Here is a 26,845-nt window from a genome sequence, read left to right as displayed (position 1 = left end):
TTGCACATTCTCCCGTGTCTGCGTGGGTTTCCTCCGGGTACTCTGGTTTCCTCCCACATTCCAGAGATGTGCAGGCTACATGGATTGGCCATGCTAAATTGCCCATAGTGTTCAGTGAGTGGATTAGATGTGTTATAGGGGGATGGGTCTGGGTGGGATGCTGTGAGGGTCGGTGTGGACTTGTTCATCTGAAGGGCCTGTTTCGACACTGTAGGGATTCTGATTCTATATCAGCTCAAGTAGTTGGGTAGTAAAGAAAGCATATGGGATGCTTCGCTTCATTAGCTAAGGCGTAGAACATAGAATTGTGAAGACTTGTTACAACTTTATAAAACATTGGTTAGGCAATGGATGGAATACTGTGTGCAGGTCAGCACACTATCTGAAGGATATGACTGCTCTGGAGAGGGTGCAGAAAAGATTCAGCAAGGTGTTGCCTGGATGAAAAGTGTCAGTTGAGAGGAAAGACTGGATAAGCTAGGTTTGCTTTCCTTGGAGAAGAGGAACTTGTGGTGAATCTGATTGAAGTATATAAAATTGTAGAGGCAGAACAGTGTAAATCATGAGAATCTTTTCCTCATGGCAGATGTGTCTAAGACCCGAGGGCATAAGTTTAATGTGAGGAGTAAGAGGTTTATAGGGGAGATAGAAGAATTCTTTTACACCCAGGGGGTGGTAGAAATATAGAATGTGCTTCCTGAGAAGGTGGTGGAGGCAAGTACTCTTGCAACACGTAAGAAGCATCTGAATGAGCCCTTAAATTTCCAAGACATAGTCTATTATGGATTAAGTGTAGGTAAATGGGATGTGTTTGTGTATTTTAAATGGGATTAGTGCACTTTGGTGTTTGTTTGTTGATGTAGTGATAGTGGGCCAAAGGGCTTGATTCAGTGTTGCATAATCCTGACTCTTGACCTTCTCCACAATTCAATAGCACCATGGCTAATCTCGTTGCGGCCTTGGCTCTATTTTACCCTTAATCTCCCCACCCCTCTCCCAACCTTTGACTCCCATGTAGGTTGAGAATCTAACTTGACTTTGAATGAATTCAATGACCCAGCCTCTGCTGTTCTGTATAGAAAATAACTCCAAAGACTCGTGAGTCTCTGCCAGATGTTCCACCTCCTGTTGATGTTAAATGGAAGACACTTTCTTAACCGTACCCACATTCCAGATACCCGCCAAGGGAAAACATCCTCTCAGCATAAGACCATGTGAAATGTGATCAGAAGTGGGCTGTATGGTCTCTCACATCTGGTCCAGCATTCAGTAGGATCATGACTGATCTGGTGACATTTTTCATGTCCACTTTTCTACCTTTTCTATATAACCCTTTCTTCCCTTATTGTTCAAAAATCTATACAAGAATTCTGCTTCACAGCTTTCTATGGAAAGATGTTTAATAGACTCTCCACCATCTGAGAGAAGGAATTCCTTCCCATCTCAGTCCTAAATACATACCCCTTTTTTCTGAGACTATGCCTTGTGGTCATAGACTCTCCTATGAAGGGTTAATATCCTTTCAGCATTTACCATTGTTAAGAATCATATATGTTTCAATGTGACCACCTCTCATTCTTCTAAACTCTAGTGAGCAGAATCCCAACCTGTTTAGCTTTTGCTCATAAGACAGTCCCTCCATACCGGGGGTCATCCTAGTGAACCTTCTCTGAACTGCCTCCAATGAAATGATATCTTGCCTTAAATACTGGGACCAAAACTGCTCTAGATATAGTCTCAGTGGCACCTTGTACAGTTGCAGTAAGACTTCCCACTTTTATGATCCAACCCTCTTGAAATAATGGCCAACATTCAGTTAGCCTTTATTATTAACTACCACACCTATGTGCTAGCTTTCTGTGTTTCATGCACAATTACCACCCCCTTTCTCAAGTCCCTTTGTACTGCAACTTTCTGAAGTTTTTTTCTCCATTGAAATAATATTTTGTTCTTTTGTTCACCATTCAGAAATGAACAACTTCACATTTTCCCATATTATACTCCATTTGCCCCATCAATATCAATGTCCCTCTTACAACCTGCCTTTCCATTTATTTTATAAAAACCAAAAGAACTGCAGATGCTGTAAATCAGGAACAAAAACAAAGTTGCTGGAAAAGCTATGCAGGTCTGGCAGCATCTGTGAAGGAGAAAACAGAGTTAACGTTTCGGGTCCGGTGACCCTTCCTCAGAGCTCTGAAACCTATTAGTCACATGGTCACCCCTTATTCACACACAATTTTTTTTTGACTATTAGCCAATTCTCTGTCCATGCAATATATTACCTTGAACACCATGGGCTCTTATGATTTAATCTGTCATGAGGTACTTTGTTGAACACTTTCAGGATGTTCAAATACAACACCATCTACTGGTTCCCCTCTATCCGTTCTATTATAGACTTCCTCAAAAGCCCTAAATTAATCAGATATGGTTTCCCTTTCATGAAACCATACTGTCTCTGCCTGATTAGATGATGATTTTTCCAAATGTTCTGCTATTAATTCCTTAAAAATTGATTCCAATACTTCTCCAAAATAGATGTTGGACTAAGCCTGTCATTGACAGGATTTTGCCTTCCTCCCTTTTTGAATGGGGTGTCACATATTTTCCAATCTTTTGGTGCTCTCCAGATCCAAAGATTTTTTGGAAAATAATAGCCAATGCATCCACTATCTCTGTAGTTATCTCTTTTAAGATCCTAGGAAGCAAGCCATCAGGGCCGGGGGTCTTATCTGCCTCTAGCTTCATTAGTTTGTCTACCCTGTCAAGCTACCTCAGAAACTTTATAAATTCCAATAAGATCACCTCTCATTCTTCTAAACTCCAATGAGTAAAGGTTCTATCAATTAGCCTTTTTTCACAAAATAGCCTGTTCATCCCAAGATATATTTTCTTAATAGCCTCCAGTACAAATACTTGACTCCTTGAGTAAGGAGATCAAAACTATCTGCCATTCTGTAGGGTTGGTCTAACCAATGTTCTGTATAGTTGTAGGAAGATTTCCATATTCTTATATTCTGTCTTGCTATCTCTGAAGTCCATGATTCTGTTGTCATTCCTAATTAGCTGATGTATCTTCATCTGAATGTTTTGTAACTCATGTATTAATGCACCAGATCCTCTCTGTATTGCAGCATTCTGGACTATCTATTTAATTGATATTTTGCTTGTGTATACTTCCTGCCAAAGTGAATCAACACACACTATATTCCATCTACCAAACTTTTGCCAACACATTGTTTTTATCCCTTCGCTTCTCACAGTTTGCTTTCGTACCTCTTCTGTATTGTCCGCAAATTTCACTAAGACATTTTGGTCTCTGCATCCAAGTCTCAAACACAATTCATAAATAGTTGAAGCCCCTAACTGATCTCTGTGGCATTTCATTTATTACAATTGGCCAACCTAAAAATGATCTATTTATTTGAGTCTCTGTTTCCTGCCAGCCAACCAATGCGAATATATTATCTCCAACACTCAGCTATTAGCTTTTGAGGTAATTTTTTTTAACAATACCTTATTAAATGCCTTTTAGAAATCCCAGTAGAGAACTCCTTCTTATTCCCTTTCATTCTTCTGTATGCTTGTTATGTCCTCAGAGAATACTAATAAATTTGTCAAAATACTTCTCTTTCATAAAACATGTTGACTGTACCTCATGGTGTTATGATTTTCTCAGTGTCATTCAACCACTTTGTTAATGGATACTCGTATTTTCCAAAAGGCGGATGTTGGCTATCTGGCCTATAGTTTCTGCTTTTTTGATAGTGATTTTCCAAACTGCTGGGACCTTTCCAGAATCTATAGAATTTTGGAAGAATACAACCAATGCATTCGCTCAGCAAACACTTTGTTTAGGACACTAGGATGTGGGTCTCATTACTCTTTAGTCCCAATATTTTTCTTAGGACTTTTGTTTCTCCTAAGATAGTGACTGTTTTGATCAAGGGGTGAAAGTTTACTGGGGATTAGCAGGACTGTGAAATAATCATATCAGCCATGACTTTTATTGAATGATGGAACAGGCTCAAGGGGCAAAGTTGCCTTCTCTTGCTCCTAATTAGTATGTTCGTATATTAATTTCCTTCCTCTTGCTGCTTAATTTTTTATTCTTGAACTTTTTTAAGCCTTCTGCTATGAATACAGGTACAAGTATTTGTTCAAAATATCTGCTATTGAGTTGTTTTCATTATTACTTCCCCAGTCTATCCGTCTAAGAGACCAGTGCTCTTCCTTTAGTTACTCATGACTTTTTTTATGTACTTATAGAAGGTTTTTCTGCCTAGTTTCATATTTTTTCCAGAGTTTTTTCATGTCTTGCTCCAATTTTATCATTTATTCTTTTTGTTATCCTTTTGTTTCTAAATTTTCCCATTTCACCAGATGGCCGTGAATTTTGGAGCATAGTGTGCCTCATCTTTCAATTTTATGTTATCCCTAAATTTCTCAGCTAACCAAGGATATTTCATAAGTATTTTTTTCATATCTTCATAACTCTTCTCTCAACCCTTGTGAAGTATGAAATATCTCCTTAAATGTTACTGCACATCTACTGTTTTACCATATAGCCTGTTTTCAGTTCCACTGCACTTCATATTCCCACATTTAAGTTTAAGACTCTAGTTTCAGCCCCATAATTCTTGCCTTCTGCTCAGATGAGATTCTATCTTATGGCCACTCTTACCTGGTTGATCCTATATTATGAAGTTATTAAATTATCCCTGCCTCATTACACATTACTAAGTCTAAAATAGCCTGCTCCCTGATTTGGTTTCATGCTCAATTGTTTAAGAAATTGTCCTGAGTACTTACTATTTTCCCACATCAAGGTTGTGGACTGGATGGTCAGCATTTATTGACCACCCTTAATTGCCCTTGAGAACATGGTGGTGAGCTGCCTCCTTGAACCACTACAGTCCATTTAGTTTAAGTGGACTCTCAGAGCTGTTAGAGATGCCAGGATTTTGGCTTGGCAACATCAAACGAACAGGGGTATATTTGTGTCAGAGATAGTAGGAACTGCAGATGCTGGAGAATCCGAGACAACAAGGTGCAGGGCTGGATGAACACAGCAGGCCAAGCAGCATCATAGGAGCAGAAAGGCTGACGTTTTGGGCCTAGACCCTCATCAGAGGGGAAGGGGGTTCTGAAATAAATAGGGAGAGAGTGGGAGGCGGATAGAAGATGGATAGAGGAGAGAATAGGTGGAGAGGAAACAAACAGGTCGAAGAGGCGGGGATGGAGCCAGTAAAGGTGAGTGTAGGTGGGGAGTTAGGGAGGGGATAGGTCAGTCCAGGGAGGACGGACAGGTCAAGGGGGCGGGATGAGGTTAGTTGGTAGGAGATGGAGGTGCTGCTTGAGGTGGGAGGAGGGGATAGGTGGGAGGAAGAACAGGTTAGGGAGGCGGGGACGAGCTGGACTGGTTTTGGGATGCGGTAGGGAGAGGGGAGATTTTGAAGCTTGTGAAATCCACATTGATACCATTGGGCTGCAGTGTTCCCAAGCGGAATATGAGTTGCTGTTCCTGTAACCTTCGGGTTGCAATCTGACCCCACTACCAAAGACATCTTTCCCTCCCCACCCTTGTGTGCTTTCCAGAGGGACCACTCTCTCCGTGACTCCCTTGTCCGCTCCACACTCCCCTCCAGCCCCACCACACCCGGCACTTTTCCTTGCACCCGCAGGAAGTGCTACACCTGCCCCCATATCTCTTCCCTCACCCCCATCCCAGGCCCCAAGAAGACTTTCCACATCAAGCAGATGTTCACCTGCACATCTGCCAATGTGGTATACTGCATCTGCTGTACTCGGTGTGGCTTCCTCTACATCGGGGAAACCAAGCGGAGGCTCGGGGACCGCTTTGCAGAACACCTACGCTCGGTTCGCAATAAATAACTGCACCTCCCAGTCGCGAACCATTTCAACTCCCCCTCCCATTCCTCAGATGACATGTCCATCCTGGGCGTCCTGCAGTGCCACAACGATGCCACCCGAAGGTTGCAGGAACAGCAACTCATATTCCGCTTGGGAACCCTGCAGCCCAATGGTATCAATGTGGATTTCACAAGTTTCAAAATCTCCCCTCCCCCTACCGCATCCCAAAACCAGTCCAGCTCGTCCCTGCCTCCCTAACCTGTTCTTCCTCCCACCTATCCCCTCCTCCCACCTCAAGCCACACCCCCATCTCCTACCGACTAACCTCATCCCACCCCCTTGACCTGTCCGTCCTCCCTGGACTGACCTATCCCCTCCCTAACTCCCCACCTACACTCACCTTTACTGGCTCCATCCCCGCCTCTTCGACCTGTTTGTTTCCTCTCCAACTATCCTCTCCTCTATCCATCTTCTTTCCGCCTCCCACTCTCTCCCTATTTATTTCAGAATCCCCTTCCCCTCTCCATTTTCTGATGAAGGGTCTAGGCCCGAAACGTCAGCCTTTCTGCTCCTATGATGCTGCTTGGCCTGCTGTGTTCATCCAGCCCTGCACCTTGTTGTCAGGGGTATATTTGTATTTATTTATTGGAGATATTGTTATAGATGGTGAATGGCTTGAAGAGGAACGTGCAGGTGGCGATGTTCCCATGTATCTGCTGCCCTGGTCCTTCCGGATAGTAACAGTCATATGCTTTGAAGGTGCTGTCTGAGGAGTTTTAGTGAATTTCTGAAATGCCCTTGTACACATTGACAGTACACAAAGCCACCACCTCAGTGGTGGGGGGAGTGAACGTTTGTTCATGTGGTGCAAGTCAAATGATCTGCTTTGTCCTATATGGTGTCAGGCTTCTTGAGCATTGTTACAGCTGCATGAATCCGGGCAAATGACTTGCCCCTTGTAAATGGTGATAGGCTTTGGGGAGTTGGTGGGTGGCTTACCCACTGGAGTCCTAACTCTGACTTGCTGTTGCCACTTCATTTCAGGATTGCTGATCTAGGTTAATTTCTGGTCAATAGTGACACTCAGGATATTGGTAAGTAAGGGAATTCAGCAGTGGTAATACCATTGAATTCTTTGCATTCACATTCTGTGATTCATCCCTCAGGCTACCTTCACCAATTTGATTCCTCCATTCTAAATGAAAATTAAAATTTCCAATGATTTCTGACATTCAATTCTTACTAGTGCATACTTTTACTTGCTTTATCCTCTGTTGTATAGCGTAACTACTATTAGACACCTATAAAACACCACCACTAGCAACCTCTTTCCTTTGTTTCTTATTTTCGTCACCAAAACTGATTTTACAACTTGATTCTCTGCAATAGCATCCTTTCCCTCTACTGTATAGAAACGGTCTTGATTAACAAAGTTACCCCACCTCCTTTTGCTTTCTTTCTGTCCTTGCAAAATGTGAAGTATCCTTGAAAATTCAGGTCCCAGTCATGGTCTCAGTATGTCTCAGTAATAACTCATATTCAATTATTTGTACTTGCCATATCAAGTCATCCATTTACAGAACTGGCAACTAATATTGTAAAGCACCCTGTTAACGTTGTGATTTATGGTAATTAAATGATACTCAACATCATCGGACACCCCGAAATGAAGCTGTGGCATCTCATTCCAGTGTGTTGTGAATTTTTCCAACATTATTTTTATTCTTTTTATCCTCATTATCCATCTTGGCAAGACTAGCACAAAAATACTGCCAGTCCAGTCAACATTGATTAACAGTAATTTTCAGGATACAAAGTTGTTTGACTTTCAAAAGCTGGTCACTCATTCAGTTTGAAATTAGGTAAGACTTCGCTCAGAATATAAAATTTGAAGCACAGTATATCTCTGAATCACAGAATTTTACACCACAGACATCATTTGGTCTATCATGTCTGTTATGGCTCTCCAAGTGAAACATTCCCTGCCTTCTCTTGTAACCATGTTGCTTCCCATTTGCCTGGTTAAGTGCAGCACCAATAGCACTCAAGCTTGATACCATCCAGGACAAAGCAGCCTGCTTGATTGGCACCATACCCACAAACATTGACTTTTTCCATTCACTTTGTAGTGGCTGTGTGTACCATCTACAAGAGACTTTGTAAAATTTCACCAAAGTCCCTTGCTTTCCAAACCCACAACCACCTCCATCTAAAATGACAAAGTCACCAGTTACATGGGAACAACACCTGAAAGTTTCCCTCCTAGCCACACACCATCTTGACTAGGAAATATACCACCATTCCTTCAGTGTTGCTGGGTCATAATCCTGGAATTCCCTTTATTGTATGTTCTCACTCTCTGTTGTCCTAACAAAAGCAACCTTTTCACACTTCTCTGCATTGATTTTCATCTGTCACTTGTCTACCTATTCCACCAACTTAGTTCCCTTTTGATATTCTAAACTATGTTCCTCATATCCTATAATACTTCCAAGATTTGTATCGGCTGTAGATTTTGAATGTGTTTCCAGGTGTAGTTCATTAACGTGAATGTATTAGGAAAAGCAGGCGTCCTAATCACCAATTCCTGGGGAACTGCAGTATAAATCTACCCCAATCCTAAAGCATCCATCAACCGCTACTCTGTTTCATGTTATTAACCTGATATTGTATCCACAATTTTATTGTACCTTTTATTCGGTGATCTGTAACTTTGCTCACAAATCTGTTGTGCAAAAGTGTATTAAAATCCTTCTGGAAGTCCATGTACACCATTCAACATCATTGCCTTCTTCAGCTGTCTCTGTTACCTCCCCAAAAACTTCAAGTTATTTGGTCACAATATTTCCTTATCAATTCATGGTGAGTTTCCTTAATCTGCATTTGACTAGGTGATTGCGAGTTTTGTCCCAAATTACTGTTTTGAGAATTTGAGACATTTGAGCTAAATTATCTTTCTGGGCTACTGAACCTTGGCATCAAGTTGAAATGTCAAAAGTCCATACTCTGGGGAAAATAGTCACTTGGTGTGATTTTACCCAAATCAACCAATTAGTAATCAGAGTGGGAAAGGGTGCAGCAGGTCAGCATATGAAGAGAAGGCAGAGGTTAATAGGATGAACAAGCAGGACCAGTTTATGAACAAGGTGGAACTATGAAAAGTGTAGTGAGTAAGACAGGAGAGAGAAATAATAAGATGCTGAAGGACAGGATAGAGTGCACAGTTCTTTATACAAATGCATGAAGTGTAAGGAACACATTAAATGGGCTGCAGACATTGTTTCCAATTTGAATCTATGAAATAGTAGCTGCTATGGAGACATGGCTGCAGGATGGTCAGGACTGGGACCTAAACATACATGGTTATAAGATTTACAGGAAGAATACAAAAAACAACAGAAGGATGGAGTAGTATTACTGATTAGCAGCAGAATCACTTCTGTGATAAGGCAGGATGTAAAGAGGGAAAGGCACCCAGCAGAGACCTTATGTGTGGAACTGAGGAACCATAATGGAAATAAAACCACAATGGGTGTCGTATATAGACTACCTGGCAGCAGGTCAGAAGTGCTAAATTGTAAAAATTCTGAATTTGGGCAACAGTGTAGCAAAGGCAGTGTAATATTAATGGGGAATTCTAATCTTAACATAGACTGGGACAGACAGACAACACTTGCCAGACCTCTGACAATGTGTCTTGGGAGTGACAAAGTTACAAACAACATTGAATCGAATAATGAGCAATAATGAACCTGATCAGTGACCCTATGGTTTGTGAGCAGGTTTGAAGGTGGGGAGAAGCTTGTAAAAATCCAACTGTTCCCTACGTGCACCCCTGACATATGTGATTATTTTTATTGGGCTTTGGAGGTGTTGAGTGGTCTTCCTGTCCTTGGTGCTTTAGACTTTAATGTAGGAGAGTTGATCACTAAGTTCACAGAAGATACAAAAAAATGATGGGGTGATAAATAGTGAGGAGGATAACCTTATACTACAACGGGGTATGTACAAGCTGGTCAGATGGGCTGATCAGTGGCAAATGGAATTAGATCTGGATACATGAGGCGTTCACTTAGGCAGGACAAACAAGGCATGGAATACATGATGAACAGCAGGATCCTGGGAAACACCAAGGATCGTAGAACTTGAGGTGCATGTTTTCCTGCCCCTTAAGGTATCAGGATGAGTGGACGAAGTGGCGCAGAAGATATATGGATACTTGCCTTTGTTAGTTGAGGCATCGAGTTTAAGAGCAGGAGCTTATGCTGGAACTGTATAAAATGTTGGTTCAGCCACAGCTAGAAAATTGGGTGCAGTTCTGGAATCCACATTATAGGACGAATGTGATAGCACTGGAGAGGGTGCAGAGGAGATTTATTAGGATGTTGCTGGGGCTGGAGCATTTGTATTGTAGGAGAGATTGGACATACTGTGGTTGTTTGCCTTGGACTAGAGGATAATGAAAACAAACATGATTGAGATGCATAAAATCATGAGGGGCATAGATAGAATAGACAGGAAGAAAGTTTTCCCCTTGATGGTGGAATCAGTGACTATGGCATAGATTTAATGTAAGGGGCCGACGGTTTAGAGGGGATGTGAGAAAAACATTCTTCACTCAGAGAATAATAAGAATATGGAACTCACTGCCTGTAAATGTGGTAGAGGCAGAAACCTGCTAAGATTTCAATTCCACCCTCAGGCAACTGTCTGTGTGGAGTTTGTGCATTCTCTCCATTTCTGTATGGGTTTCCTCTGGTTCCTCCAGTTCCTCCCATGGCCCAAAGATTTACAGTTCAGGTGGTTGCCCATGCTAAATTGCCCATTGTGTCCAGGAATGTGAAGGCTGGGTGGATTAGCCATGGTAAATGTGGTGTTATGGGGGTAGGGTAGAGGGGTGAGTCTGGGTGGGATGTTCTTCGCAGGGTTAGTGTGGACTTAATGGGTCAAATGGCCTGCTTTCACACTATAGTGATTGTATTTTCTATGACTCTATGAAGTATTTAGATGTGCATTTGCAATGCCAAGGCATACAGACCAACTGCTGGAAAATGGGATTAGAATAGGTTTTTCTCTGACCAGCACAAACATGATGAGCCAAAGGGCTTTTTTGCATGCTGTTGAGAGCCTGCCCTACTGCTATTAACTCAGCAAGTCTGGCAGCAACCCTGAAGAGGAAACTGATTCAATGTTTTGAGCCCAGTGGCCCTTCTTCTGTTCAGTTGTCCTCTGAAGGGTCACTGAACTCGAAACCTTGACTCTGATTTTGCTCCGCGGATGCTAGCAGATCTGCTGAGTTTCTCCAGAAATTAGTACTTTGTTTCAAGTTTCCAGCTTGCTTAATTCTTTGTTTTTTTTACTGCTGCTACTTTACCTGGGCCAGGAGAGAGCCCATTCCATGTGGGAAATCCAGCAGCTTTAGGTGTTCAGCCTTGTGTTCTCCCCATCTTTTATGGATTGCTTATGTCTACCCCCACCCTCAAAGTTTTACTTACTGCCTTCCTGCCCTCACCCCCTCATCATCAGGGCTTGCTTCCCTCCACCTATCATGGAGTCCAGGCTCCTCTGCCTGTTAGCAGTGTCCAGTGCTCCTGACTGACAGTAATGGAGCTGACAGAGTTGTTGGCTTTGATTTGTGAGCGATTCTTCAAATTGGGTTGCTGTCCTGAGAAAGGGTTGGAAATCTTTTCTTAAAACAATCATTGCTGCTCCAAGCATTAAATTGCTGTGAAGCAGCCAGCAATATTGTGGGCAGTCTCACCACTGAATGATTATCCAGAAATTGAGATGGGCTACAGCTCCCTGCAAAATCCACCCCATGACTTTTAAATTGAGAATTAGTTTGTTTTTTAACATTCACATCAAATTGTTTTGCCACCCATGTATTTGGTTGGTGTATATGAACCTTCTGGTCTGTCTCCCTCTACTGCTACGAAAATTGTACCACTTAGTACTTATTCTTTATTGGTAAATTGTTTGCACTTCTCTGCATTAAATTCTTTCTTCCCACTTCACCAATCTGTTTGTATCCTCCTCTCCTGTTGTTCACTACTTTCCAAACGTTTTTGTCTCCTGCAAACTTACTTTTCCAGCTTGCTCCTCTCCTCTCTCTTCTCCTTCTCCGTCTCTTCTCCTCCTGTTCTCTTCTCCTCCTCTTCTCTTCTCCTCCTCTTCTCTTCTCCTCCTCTTCTCTTTTCTCCTCCTCTTCTCTTCTCTTTTCTTCTCCTCTCCTCTCCTCTCTCTTAAATACATTCTGCTGCCATCTCTATGCTTAACTTGTCTCGAACACAGCATTTTTTTTTTCTTCTGTCCTTTTCTTTCAATGATTGAGAAAATAAGCCATTGGGTATAACATTTGTAGGGACCCATTGTGTTGATACTCCAACAATTTGTAGTACAAATATAGTCAGATGCCAAAACAAAGACCACTTAACAAAAGGTTTGCATACACTAATAATTCGCTGAGGCTTTGCGACTTGCCGAGACTGTCTCCAGATATCTCCACGTCCATTGGTAGTGATATAACAGATGAGTAGGTCCGCAAGTAGTATTTTGAAGAGGCAGATTGTAAAGTTCGTTCATATGTTTACTTCTACATTTTTTTAATATCATTTTTCTGCAACTTGTTTGGCACAGTTTTTTTTTCTAGTGTCACTTTGTAATATATTCTCACTTTGTAACTTTTGTTTTATAACTTGAATCTTTCTAGAAAATACATGGGTCTTGTATAGGTTTTCAGTTGATCTAGAACAAAGTGTGCATCTCAAGAGTTACTCTGAGACCACCCAAACTGGATATGCAGGACTATAAAGTTCAATGAAATACATCACAGTGAATTGAGCAACTGAGAAATTGATCTTTCATATTTCCTTTAGGTGTATTACTGGTGTTTTGAAAAATAAGCCTCGTATTCTGGTGACACATCAACTCCAATATTTAAGTGCTGCTGACCAGATTCTGATATTGAGAGCGGTAAGTTTTTAGAAAACGGTACTTCTTTATGAAATCGTACAGATAGTGAGAATTGTGCATTTATGCTGTTTTAATTTGCATTCCACATCAATTATTCACTTAGTTTGGATTTTTGTACCATGCTATCATTTTTATAAGTTAGGATCTTTGATTAGTTAATGGGTAAAATGAGACTGTTTGCCTCATTGTGACCATCCAAATTCTCTGCAAAGAACAACTCCCCTAGTCCCCTGCCTTTCTACAATTAACAGTTTCATTCTGTTAATTTCAGATGATTGTCCAATTCTTTTTAACTGCATGCACTCTCCACTTGACGGATATTTCATGATTTTGCATATCTCTATCAAATCTCCTTTCAATCTTAACTTCTCTAAACAGAACAGCCCAAGACTTCCCAATTTATCAATGTGACACAAGTTCCTCATCCTTGGAAACTTTCTTTGAATCCAATGCCTTGCATACTTTCAATGTGCTGGAGAGAAAATTGGATACAATGCCTCAATTAAGGCCAGACTTGTGTCATTCAGGTTTATCATATCTTCTTTGCTGTTAAACTCTTACGTCCACTGCACTATAAAGGTAAAACAACTTTCTCAACTTACCTCCCATCTTCTAATATTTGAACACATATCTCTATTTGCGCACAGGTCCCAGTGCTCCTGCATCAATTTTAGAAATGCACTATTTATTTTATGGAGCTTCTTTGTTCTTCCAACTAAAATGAGCACTTCTCGGCATTAAATTTCACCTGTCATATGTCTACCCATGACACCAAACCGTTCACTACTTTTTGAATTTTGTTACTATCACAGTTCTTAATACTTGTATGTCTTGTGACTTCTGAAAATTGAAATTGTGCCCTTAAAATCCACATCTCAGATTATTAAAATAGATGAAAACAGCCTGGACTTAATAGTAACCATGTAGGAGCCTAGATACCCACTGCTAGATACCCTCCTGCAATCTTAAAAATGTTATTCAGATGTTTTGTTTTCCTCACTCAGCAAAATTTGGCCCAGATTTTCCAATTGCAGGCCATCATTATTCCAGTATTGATAACAGTTGCACTCCGTGACCATGTGGAATGCCCGTCGTAACAAGCTCTAAAGAAATTGCTGGGAAAGTTGAATGTTATGCTGGGCAATTCCGACATGCATGGAGCCCTGCAAAAGTCTCCATTTAAATCTGACAGTTCAGAGGGTTCTGGTGTAATTAAATAAAATAGTTACTCCGAAAAGGTTAGTCTATTAAATGCATAAATTAACCCATGAGTAACCATTCAACTTACCACATACCTCTCACTAGTCATGGCCTCATAGTATTATCGCTGGATTGTTAATCCAGAGACCCAAGTAACCTTCAGGGGACGGGGGTTCAAATCCCACCACGGCAGATGGTGGGATTTAACTTCAATCTGGAGTTAAGAGTCTAATGATGACCATGAATCCATTGTAGGAAAAACCCATCTGGTTCACTAACGTCCTTTAGGGAAGGAAGCTGCTATCCTTACCTGGTCTGGTCTACATGTGACTCCAGACCTACAGCAATGTGATTGACTCTAAACTGTAATAAACGCTGGCCGTTCCAGTGACACTCACATCTCAGGAATGAATTTTTGAAAAAAACTGCGACACACCGCACCCCCACACCCCCATTAAAGCCAACTTGACCTGCCAGATCTGAAACAGTTCACCCCATTTACAGCCACAAGGCTGTTAGGCAGGGAATTCCAAGATTTTGACCTAAATAAAGCAGAAGGAATGGTGTTATTTTCAAGTTAGTATGATGAGTGGCTTGAAGGAAAACTGGCAGGTTGTTGTATCTCAGTCTGGAGCTTGAGGAGCGCAGCAGGCCAGGCAGCATCAGAAGACAGCCTGGCCTGCTGTGTTCCTCCAGCTCTATACTGTGTTGTCTCTGACTCCAGCATCGGCAGTTCTTACTATCTCTTCCCAGGTATCTGTTGCCTTTGTCCTTCTTGATGGAACTTGTCATGGGTTTGGAAGGTGATGTTTAAAGAACTTTGGTGAATTTCTGCAATGCATCTTATCCAGTTCTGTTGATCTGTCCATTTAGAGGAGTCAGAGATAGGTAAAATAATTGATTAAGAACAGCCTATCCAGCCTCCCTTATTCACTACAACTTTGACAGCGTGTTATGCAAAAAGACAGAGGCAAAGTTCTCATTTTGTGGCTCAGCCATACAATCTCCTTCCAAATCAGTGCACCTTTCTGGGTATGTAATTGCCTTTATTTCTACATTTAGCATCTTTTTACTCTTCATATTATCTGTAGAAGACCATGGTATTCCTTTTGTATAAGAGTCTTGTCTGTTTCTGTACTCACCTCCTTTCTTCTATTTGTTCTACATCTTTACTTCCCTCTGAACTTTCCATGATTAGCTCGATTCTCAATTATTTATCTGACATCTGTCATTTGCACCTATCATCTTATTGTAACTTTTTTATCATCAAGGATATCTAAATTTAATTTTATTATCTTTTACCCTTGTGAGAATCTATCCTAACTGTGTTGAACTATCTGTGTTTTAAAGACACTATTTGATTGCAGTCTTGCCTGATGATCCTTGATTCTGATTGGACCATATCTTGCCTGGGAAGTCGACCCTCCTACATATAATTATTTTTCCTTTCAATTGTTCATTTTCCTTTTACATGACCTAACCTGAATAGTAGGATCACTATCCTCTACTGACACTTGAGCCAGATATTTGCTTGCAGGTTAGGAGAACCAGATCATCTCCCAGGTCTGCATATATGGTACTGGACTTTGGGATTTTCATTTTAGGGTGGTAGGGCTCTCTGGGTGTTGGGCCAGGTGACCTGGAATGAGTGTAGAGACTGACCGTGTGTCGATGGGCTAAGTAAAGGACTGTCATGGAATTTCAATTTTAAAAAGCAATAAAACATAAAACAGCCCTCATATCTCTACACACTCTCTATGCCCTGTCCATGCCAATCATGCAATCTCATGCCCCCACCCCATAACCCCTTATATTCTCCATGACAGCTGTCACTGTCACCTGCTGTATAATCTCTGGCACCTCCATGCCAATCAATGCTGTTCTGCCCTTGTTCTTGACTTTTATAATTCCTGTATCAAATTAGTGCCACCTTATTCCAACCCATAATTCACCCGCCTTTATTCTTATGCTGACTATGCCAATGCACTCAGCAATCACAGTGATTGGAGCTTAGAGCCTTTGCCAAGTATCCAGTGCAGAATTTATTTTTAAAAGCACTCATTCATAGAAACTCATTCACTGCAATTACATATATTCAACTACATAATTCCCTGTAACAAAAAGCATTTCATCAAGAGCTGAATCTATCACCACCTTTTCAGAAGAAGTGTTTGAAAGTCGCATGGTCCTCTGAGATATTAAAAAAATCTAACATCAGTTTTAAATATGCAATTCCTGATTTATTTTAAGCAATAACCCCTAGTTCTAGATTGTCCCATAAGAGGAAATATCCTGTTCACATCTATCTTGTCAACACCCTCTAGAATTTTGTGTGTTACTGTCATCATCTCTCATACTTCTAATTTCCATTGGATACAAACCTAGCCTGTGCAATCTTTTCTCCTAAGTCAACCCACCCATTTCAGGTTTTAATCGAGTAAACCTTCTCTGAACTGCTTCCAATGCATTACCTCCTTTCTTAAATAAGGTGATCGATGCTGTGTACAGTACTCCAGATGCAGTATCACTGATGCCCTGTACAAATGAAGGCTGTAATGTCCCAAAGCAGATGATGAGGTGGTATTCTTCCAGCTTGCGTTGAGCCTCACTGCAACAGGCCTGAGAGAGAAATATTGGCCATGGAACATGGTGGAGTATTCAAGTGGCAGGCAGCTAGAAGCTTGGGGTCATTTTTATGGATGGAATATAAGTGTTCCACAAAGCGATCACCCCAGCTTGCAACTTAATCTCCCCAACGTATAGCAACTAGCTCACTGAATGAGTTTCCAAATAGTTCTCTGTTAAGCTGTTGTTTCACTGGAAACCTTGGTGAGCGGGGATAACTCTCTGTAAGACTGGAACTTACAAAGTTTCACCTGTAAATTTCTGTTGTATGCCATCTATAAAGTGAATCAAACTGCGAAATGGCAAGAATGCTATGGTGATAATGGAAGGCTGAAAACAGTACTGTTCTTAACCATGGTTCATTGACATGTGGACTGAAGTTCTTTTATGCAGTCCCTTCTTGGTTTATCCGCAGATGACTTGCCATGCAATAGTGAAAGCAGAATTCGGAGGGCCTGAACCTTTCTTCTTTTAAATCAGTGTGTGTTATGTATAATTCATTTCAGCAAAATCAAGTGTACGCCACTGTTAAATGAAAGAGCTCTGATGTATGTTTTGTTAGCTTTTCTTCCCTCATTTATGGAATAACCTTCTTAGTTGACACACTTGAAGGAGTCTAGAATTCTATGACTACATCTGAAACATGCTTTCTGCAAAATGTTCAGCCTCCGTAATGCACCACCAGGAAATCCAGAGCTCAAGCTGCTGTAGCTGTTGGCATCATAGAATCCCTACAGTTCAGAAATAGGCCATTTGGCCCATCAAGTCCATACTAACCAACTGTTGTCAAGAGCCCAGAGAACACCAGCTCCGGTTATCGGTTTATACAGAGAGAAGAGTCAGTTCTCACATTTTCAGAAATTACTTTATTAATGTGTTAAACTTAAATGTTTTTATCACAAAGCTAGACCTTATATATTTTCCCACAGACTGAACTAGGACCCACTTATACTCCCACTAGAATCCTCTGATACTTCCCAAGTACTCCTAGAGTATAAAAGCTAATACCTGATCAGGATGGCTGCTGCTGCTGATGAGGGCTGATGCTGGCCAGGGGGCTGCGCTGAAAGTCGTCATCACGTGCTTGATGCAGGGTCTGCTTCTGCGATGGTTGGTCTCCGGAGTTTTCACTGGCTACATGCCCCACGGGTTGTCTTTTTATTCTTTCTCTTACCTCTGTCCAGTCGTGCTGTCTTCTTCCCATTGGCTCAGGCTAATTCACATATCGCATGCTTATTGGCCCTGGTCCTGGCCCAGTGACTTAAGTAGCATTACCTTATTATTTCTCATCCAAATAAGGCTTTTGCATCACCTCATCTTTCTTTTTGTAAATCTTAGTTAATTCAAACTGGTTTAAATAGACTCAAACTAACACCTGGGCTCAGGTCATTTTTAGTTCACAAGCTGCTTCTTTCTTTGTGTCAGCACCTTTGCATTCCTCCTGTTAGTGATATTGATGGCTGGTGCCCCTCTCTCTTTATCTTTCTGCAGCCTCTGGCAACACCTCCCAGGCAGCAATGTCAGCAGCTTATATCTTTATCTTTCTCTTTCTCTGTATCTCTCTGCAGCCTCTGGCTAACACTGCTGAAGAGCATCCCCCCCACCACCAGCCAAGCATATTTTACTGCTAGTTTTGCCTCTACCAGTGAAGACTTTTGCCTTTGTTTCTTCGTCTGTTTGATAGACTGCAGCATACAACTTGGTATACAGGACATGATCCAAAGAAGAATTAAATAATATTTGGTGAAGCTTTGGATCCACAACTAAATCCTGTAACTTCTTAAAGGATCTGTTTCAAATTGGTACATAGGTGATTTTTTTTCGAATAGATATAGAATGTTTTGCATTACCTCAGTTTCTCTGTTGCAATTTGTCACAGCTGTTTAACTATGAACAAAATTTTCAGAGGAGGTTGTTAGATGTGTATCATAGATTCCCTACAGTGCAAAGGGAGGCCATTCAGCCTATCAGGTCTGCAAGACCTTACAAAGAGCATCCCACCCAGAACCTGTAACCCTGCATTTACCATGGCTAATCCACCTAGCTTGCAAATCCTGGGCCATTACAGGCAATTTAGCATGGCCAATCCATCTAACCTGCACATATTTGGATTGTGGGAGGAAACTGGAGTACCTGGCAGAAAACCATGCAGATATGGGCAGAACGTGCAAATACAGTCATCCAAGGCTGGAATCAAACCTGGGTTCCTGGTTCTGTGAGGCAGCAGTGCTAACTTCTGTGCCACCGCACCACCTAGTAATTTTAAAAGAAAATTTCTTGGTATAATTTTTGTAATTACAGACCAACAACCAGGTAGAGAAAATCCTCAGGGAAGAACTGCATATTGTAATAAAGTTGAGTTAGCACAACATGGTGGAAGTATGCACTCTATTGAGTGTCATCTTTATTTGTTTAAATTGGATCTGCTCTGGACAATGTAGTAATGTTTATGACAAACCTCTTCTCAGTTCACTGCTCCCCAAGATAATGAATAAAGAAACTGATTGCTGAATAAAACAAAGCACTGCAGATGCTGGAAATCTGAAACAAAATCACAAAAGTGCTGGAGAAACTCAGCAGGTCTGACAGCATCTGTGGATAGAGAAACAGAGTTAACATTTCAAGTCCAATATGACTCTTCTTCGGAACTTTCTTCAGCTTTTCTGTTTTTATTTTATCATTAAACCCATTTTTAGAGAGGCTGTGTAACTCATTTAACCTTTCTATGTGCCAAATATTAATGGCTGAAAGACTGTAGAAACCTGTACTCAAATTCCCAATCTAAATTCTTTTGGACATTGTTTTGTTCTAAGGAATAGGTTATACTTTCTCACTGGGAAATCACTCTAATCTCAGAATATTTTTTAAATATGTTGCATACCAAAAACAAAACACGTGAAATCACAATGCACTTTATCTGAATGTGATATAATTTATTCACTCGTTGGCTATTGTGAGATTAAATAACTTATTAGAAATTAATTTCAGGGCCAGGTGGTTAGAAAAGGAAATTTCAAGCAACTTTTAAATGCTGGAGTTGACTTTTCCTCTCTGCTAAAACAAGATGAAGAGGACGAACAGACAGATTCCCATTCTGCCACAAAAATAACTAAAGAACGCACACTTTCACAGACCTCCAATTTGTCTTTGAGTTCCTCAACACAGTCTCACAAAGAAGGTTCATTTGAATTACCGGTAAGTTAAAGATGGATGAACATCAGTCAAATGAGAATAAGTAGACTCGGAGTTTGAAAATATAAAGATTTTGCTTTCTGGAGTTAAACTGTGTTCAGCATAGAAAAATGTGGCATCAATTACGAGACTAATCCCTGGAGTGGGAAGTTATCTTTTGAGGAGAGGTTGTAAAATCTAATCTTTTATCCACTGGAGTTTAGAGAAGTATGAGGTGACTTGATTGAAAGATATAAAATCTTCAGAGACCTTGACAGGGGTGAGGAAGATATGAAGAGGATGATTCCTCGTGTGGGAAAATCTAAAATTAGGGGCCACTTTAAAAATTAGTGGTTGCCTACTTTATATCATAGATAAGGCAAATTTATCTTTAGAATGTTGTTTCATTCACTTTTTGAAGAAGAGCATTTTGAAATATTTTTAATTCAGAAGCAGATGGGTGTTTGACAGGCAAGGCAGTTAAAGTTTATCAGAGGTAGACAGGAATGTGGAGTTACCAAATCAGCAACGAATGGTGAAACAGACCTATTCCTATGCATGTGCAAATTGGATGAAAAGTAAAACTTTAATAGGAGTGCATAGTACATTATTTGTACTGTGTATATCCATCCATAGAATCCCTGCAATGTGGAAACAGGCCCTTCGGACCAACATGTCCATACCGACCCTCAGAGCATCCCACCCACACCCATCCCCTATAACCCTCCTAATCTATACATCCCTGAACACTACAGGCAATTTAGCATGGCCAATCCACCTCACCTGAACATTTTTGCACTGTGGGAGGAAACCGGAGCACCCGGAGGAAACCCACGCAGACACGGGGACGATGTGCAAACTCCACACAGACAGTCGCCTGATGGTGGGATCGAACCCGGGTCCCTGGCACTGTGAGGCAGCAGTGCTAACCACTGAGCCACTGTGCTGCCGAAGGAGGAGAACAAACAGGGGCATTATGGCATGAAGGATGAGCAAGGTGATGAGGATGACAATGGTGACTGTAACAAAGAACAGATGGTGAGAGATGACCAATTGCCAGAACATTGTGATGGCAATATTGCTGATGACTTTCCTGGGCACCAGTTCATCATCGAATTGCTGTTTCATTATGTTGTACTCCATTCAGATGAAAAATAAGTCTTAAGTAACCATAATACATAGGTGGTTATTTCACTCAGAATCATCAGTTAAGTTCTCAACTTCTACCAAAATTCTGCAGTTCAGGGAAAGCTGAAATCTCCAGAGGATGGCATTAGAACATAAGAACCAGGAGCAGGAGTAGGCCGTCTGGCCCTTCGAGCCTGCTCCACCATTCAATAAGATCATGGCTGATCTTTTCGTGGACTCAGATCCACTTACCCGCGTTCTCACCGTATTCCTTAATTCCTTTATTGTTCAAAAAAAATCTACCTTTTTTTTAAAACGTTTACTGAAGTAGCGTCAACTACTTCACTGGGCAAGGAATTCCATAGATTAACAACCCTCTGGGTGAAGAAATTCCTTCTCAATTCAGTCCTAAATCTGCTCCCTCTAATCTTGAGGCTATGCCCTCTTGTCCTAGCTTCACCTGCCAGTGGAAACATCCTCTCTACTTCTATCTTATCTATTCCCTTCATAATTTTATATGTTTCTATAAGATCCCCCCTCAATCTTCTGAATTCCAATGAATATAATCCCAATCTACTCAGTCTCTCCTCATAAGCCAACCCCCTCAACTCCGGAATCAACCTAGTGAACCTCCTTTGCACCCCCTCCAGTGCCAATACATCCTTTCTCAAGTAATGTATCAAATAAGTGGACTCAAATGTATTGTTCTACTTGCAGGATTCGGGTTTGATTCCAGCCATGGGTGACCGTCTGTGTAGAGTTTGCACATCCTCCCCATGTTTGCATAGGTTTCTGCTAGGTGCTCTGGTTTCTTCCCACAGTCCAAAGATGTGCAGGTTAGGTGAATTGACCATAATTTCCCCTTAGTGTCCAAGGATGTCCAAGTTAGGTGGAGGGGTGGGTCTGGGTGGGATGCTGTTCGGAGGGCTAGTGCAGACTCGATGTGCTGAATGGTTTCTTTATGCACAGTAGAGTTTCTGTGATTCTCAGACTCAGAAATTTGAATTTTACTCACTTACTTCAGTAGCATACGTTTCCTCTGAGGACAATTAATTAACCTCTATGATTTTGTAGAAATAGTGAAACTTTCTGACTCTGTCTTAACACTGACCTATTTTGCACTCCCATTTTCAAATCCTTTGCTAGATTGAATGGAGTACAACATAATGAAAGAGCAATTAGATGATGAACTGGTGCTCAGGAAAGTTATCAGCAATATTGCCATCACAAAGTTTTGGCAATTGATCATCTCTCGCCTTCTGTTCTTTGTTACAGTCACCATGGTCATTCTCATCATCTTGCTCATCCTTCATGCCATAATGCCCCTGTTTGTTCTCCTCCTGGTCCTCATCTCATTTCCCTCATCCTTGCATTTGCCACTCCTCCTTGCATAAATACTAGTTCTTGCCTTGTTGTAGCTTCTGCTTTGATGCATATTTACTTGCCAAAGACACTGGCTTACTGAGCTCCAAATTATAAACTACTAAAGCAATTTTCCTGTTCTGTCAGTGAGTTGCTTTTTGTTTGAGAAGTGCCCCTCAACTGGTATTCTGCAGCTCGATTATTCTTTGTCACCTTCTTCTAGATAGTATTGATTGCTTTAGATAAAAGGAAGGATATGATGACCACAGCTTATGTAAGAGGTAAGCTGTGTACTAGAAACTGGTGTAAATACAAAAAAGCTTATGGTAATTCCTAACATTGGTCAGAGTGGAAGGCTTAAGGAGCTATTGAATTGCCATTCACAAATTGGTGTATCCCTCATGGTGTAAAGAAGAATGTTGTTTTGCACTATCCCTGCCTTTGTCAGCTAATTATCCTTTATCCAGCACCATTTCTGGGTGGCATAGGAGGCAAGGAAGTGTGTCACTGCCTGTGACCCTGAATGTCGCCTTGGTGACTTCTTCTGATGGCATACATTTTCTCCAGTCTAGAAGCTGTCTTTGCTCAACCATATTTTACCCAGGAAGATCCATAGTCAGCTGCCGGGAAACTGGCTCACTTCTTTCTATGGTCATTCACTCAAGCACAGGAAGGAGTCAAGGCCAAAACATTGTATAATTTCAAGAAGGTGTTGTATATAGCACTTGGAGCTAAGGGTAACAAAGGATATAGGTGAAAAGTAGGAGCAGGCTATTGAGTCAAATGGTCAGCTACGATCATAAATGGCAGAGCAAGCTTAAAGTGCTCACTGGCCTACACTTCCTATTTTCTATGCTTCTCTAGTTACAACACAAAACAATGTCATTCAAACCATTGTGTCAATGCTTCCTAATACTTTGCCCTGCCTAGGCTTACTTTCATCTTTCTATAGTTTGCCTCCTACTTCCCCATATACCCATTGTAAGTTGATCTTGTCCAGAAGACCACCCCCCGCCAGCCTCACCTATTACTTGATCAAATTTGCATTAAGCTACTGACCACCAAACTTCACTTTCTCCATGTTAGCCAATGTTGTTAACAGTTCTCTTGCTTCAATTTCTGTTCCTCTAAATCCTTTAAAGCTTCCATTATCCTCATCTTAAGAAGATGACCATTGACCAGACCTCCCTTGCAAATTACTATCCTGTCTCTAATGTCTGTCAAAGACCTTGAACATGTTGCATTCTAAATCCATTCCCACCTTTCCCAGCTGTTTGATCGTTCCAATCAGGCTTCTGATCTCTTTATTAAAAATTTAGAGAACAAAAAGACACTGATACAGAGTAATTTTGCAAAAGAAACAAATTTGATATGAGAAAAGAACATTTTAACACAGGATCCACCATGCACTGCTTGACCGTGTGATGGAGGTACTGCCAATATAGGCATTCAAGATAGTGTTCGATAATTATTCAAATCAAAGAAATATTCAAAGTTATTTTCCTGCCTTCCCCTCATGACATGAAGTCATGATATTCAACTGCAATTATCAAAGCCACAAATCTCATCATATGTGACTGTGACAATGAGATGACCCCATCTCCCCAAGGCACAATCTCCTCCATCCTCCTTGATTGTCCACAGTCTTTGATATGGTTCACTACACCATGAAATAATTTTAGCGTATAAAATAATAAAGTAATTAAGCAAAGTAGGGTAAGAGAGCTACTGTTAACAAAAGGGAAGTATGTTAATAATATTCTTACATAAGTGCCTTTTTTTTAGAAAAGAAGCTTAAGGGGCTTAAAGAAAGTCATGGCAGCAGAGTTCATACCTATGATATGCTTCTTTTGTGCTATGTGGCAAATCATGGAAGCTTCAGTTGTCCTTGGTAACCTTGTGTGCCGGAAGTGTGTCCAACTGCAGCTACTGGCTCACCACATTTTGGAGCTAGAGCTACCCATGCCATGGATAGCACACTTGGTAAGATGGTCACACTGCATGTAAAGACCGAATAAGCAAAAAGGGTACAGGTGACTACCAGGTAGAGTAGGGGAGGGCAGGTAGTGCCCTGTGCCCATCCCCCTTTCTAACAGATATAGCGTTTTGGATACTGTTAGGGGAGATATCTATGCAGGAGAAAACAATGGGAGCCATGTTCATGGCATTATGAGTGGATCTACTGCACAAGAAGGGAGGAAGAATAACAGAGCTATAGTGGTAGGGGATTCAATTGTAAGGGGAACAAACCGGTGTTTCTGCAGCCACAAAAGAGGCTTCAGGATGGTATATTGCCTCCCTGGTGCCAGGTTCAGGGATTTGACTGAATAGCTGCATGATGTTCTGAAGGAGGAGGTCAGCCAAACAGATGGTATTTGGCTGCCCTCCTCTTTCAGAACATCAGGTAGACATGGGTAGAAAAAGCGACAAAGCCCTGCAGGCAGAATTTAGGAAGCTAGGAGTTAGATTAAAGAAAAGGAATCAAAAGGTAATAATCTCTGGGTTACTTCTCGTGCCATGTGCGAGCGAGTTTAGGAGTAGGAGATGAATGAGTGGGTGGAAAGATGGTGCAGGAAGGAGGGTTTTAGATTTCTGGGACAGTCAGACTGTTTTGAGGGGATGTGGGCCTGTACAAAGCAGTCCAATTGGTCCTGTTCCATTCAGGTGTAATGTTCCTATGGGAAGGTTTGCTCATGCTGTTGAGAAGGGTGTAAACTAACTTGGTGGGTGGAGAAGATTCAGCAGGAGGAGATGCATGGCCAAAGTTAGAAGTGACAGCAAGTGAGTCAGAACAATAGAAGTTATAGGCAATTCAAGAACAACGCAAGTTATAGGCCAGTTAATCCACAAGGGAGATTGGCAAGATTGGATGATATTTATTTTAACACAAGGAATGTGACAAAAAAGGCAGATGAGTTGTAGGCACACATTCAAACAGAGAGATATAATCCCATTGCTGTCACTGAGTCATTGTTGAGAGATATGTAGGATTATCAGGTTAATATTCTGGCAAGACAGAGAAGGAAGAAAAGAGGATGGGATTTTGCAGTATTGATCAGAGAATAAATTACAACAGTAAGTATGGATGACATTTATAGAGTCATACAGCGTAGAACCAGGCCCTTCAGCCTACCATGTCCATACCAACCAACAAACACCAAGCCATACTAATTCCATTTCCTGCACTTGGTTGATAGCTGACAATGCCCTGACATTTTAAGTGCTCGTCCAGAAGCAGCTTAAATGTTACAAGAATAACTGCCTCCACCATCTTCTCAGATAGCGGGTTCCAAACATTTACCACCCCAGGATAAAAACATTTTTCCTCAGATCTTTAAACCACTTACTCCTCACTTTAAACTTGTAGCCTCTGGTCTTAGAAGTGCCTGCTGGGGGAGAAGGTTCTCATGATCTATCCTGTCTGTGTCTCTAATTTGTATATTATGATCAGATCACCCCTCACCCTCTTCTGCTCCAAGGAAAACAAACATAACTGCTCCAGGGAAAATAATTACATCTCATAACTGAGGCGTTCTATCTAGGCAACATCCTCGTGGATCTCATCTGCACCCTCTCCAGTGTTATCACAGCCTTCCCAATGTGGCAATCAGAACTGCGCACAGTATTAACACAGTATATCTGGAAGAACACAGCAGGTCAGGCAGCATCAAAGGGATAGGAAAGTTGACGTTTCAGGTCAGGACCCTTCTTCAGAAATGGGGAAGGGGAAGGGTGCTCAGAAATAGATAGAGGAAGGAAGGGTGTAGCTGTGGAAGGTAGGTGGGATGGTGATAGGTGAGTGCAGGTGGGGAGTGGTGGAGATTGGTGAGTGGGATGGGCAGAGCGGATAGGTGGGAGAGAAGATGGACAAGTTGTGTCAGGTCAAGGAGGCGGGGATGAGAGGGAGGTTTGGACATGGGCTGAGGCCAGGGTGGGGAGATTTTAAAACTGGTGAATTCCATGTTTAGGCCATCGGGCTGTAGGCTCCCAAAGCAGAATATGAGGTGCTGCTCCTCCAGTTTGTGGGTGGTGTCATTGTGACACTGGAGGAGGCCCAGGATGAACATGTCACCCAGGGAGTGGGAAGGGGAGTTAAAATGGTTGGTGACCAAACAGTGTTGTTGTTTGTCACATACAGAGTGCAGATGCTCTACTGAATGGTCTCTGAGCCTACAGTTGGCCTCGCCGATGTAGAGGAGGCCACATCGGGAACAGCGCATGCAGTAGACCAGGTTGTCAGATGTGCAAGTGAGCCCCTGTCTAATATAGAAAGCTTGTCTTGTGCTTTGAATGAGGTGAGGGGGGAGGTTTAGGGTCAGGTGTAGCACTTCTTGCGGTTGCAGGGAAAGATGCCGGGGTTAAAATTGTTTCAGAGATAGAAGGAACTGCAGATGCTGGAGAATCTGAGATAACAAGGTGTAGAGCTGGATGAACACAGCAGGCCAAGCAGCATCAGAGGAGCAGGAAGGCTGACGTTTCGGGCCTAGACCCTTCTTCAGAAAGAAGGGTC

The 26,845-nt window shown here is 41.6% G+C and overlaps 1 protein-coding gene across 1 annotated transcript in view; it reads left to right on the top strand.

Moving 5' to 3' along the window:
• Nucleotides 1-26,845, top strand: part of abcc4 (ATP-binding cassette, sub-family C (CFTR/MRP), member 4) — a 458,391-nt gene that overhangs the window by 212,718 nt on the left and 218,828 nt on the right. The window contains exons 14-15 of the mRNA XM_048598320.1: nucleotides 12,753-12,849; nucleotides 19,663-19,869. Coding sequence (XP_048454277.1) covers nucleotides 12,753-12,849; nucleotides 19,663-19,869 — 304 coding nt within the window. The remainder of the gene's footprint in view (nucleotides 1-12,752; nucleotides 12,850-19,662; nucleotides 19,870-26,845) is intronic.

The sequence above is a fragment of the Rhincodon typus genome, chromosome 6, assembly GCF_021869965.1.
Source record: "Rhincodon typus isolate 14 chromosome 6, sRhiTyp1.1, whole genome shotgun sequence".
NCBI classification, from domain to species: Eukaryota; Metazoa; Chordata; class Chondrichthyes; order Orectolobiformes; family Rhincodontidae; genus Rhincodon; species Rhincodon typus.
This window is presented reverse-complemented; position numbering and strand designations above follow the sequence as displayed.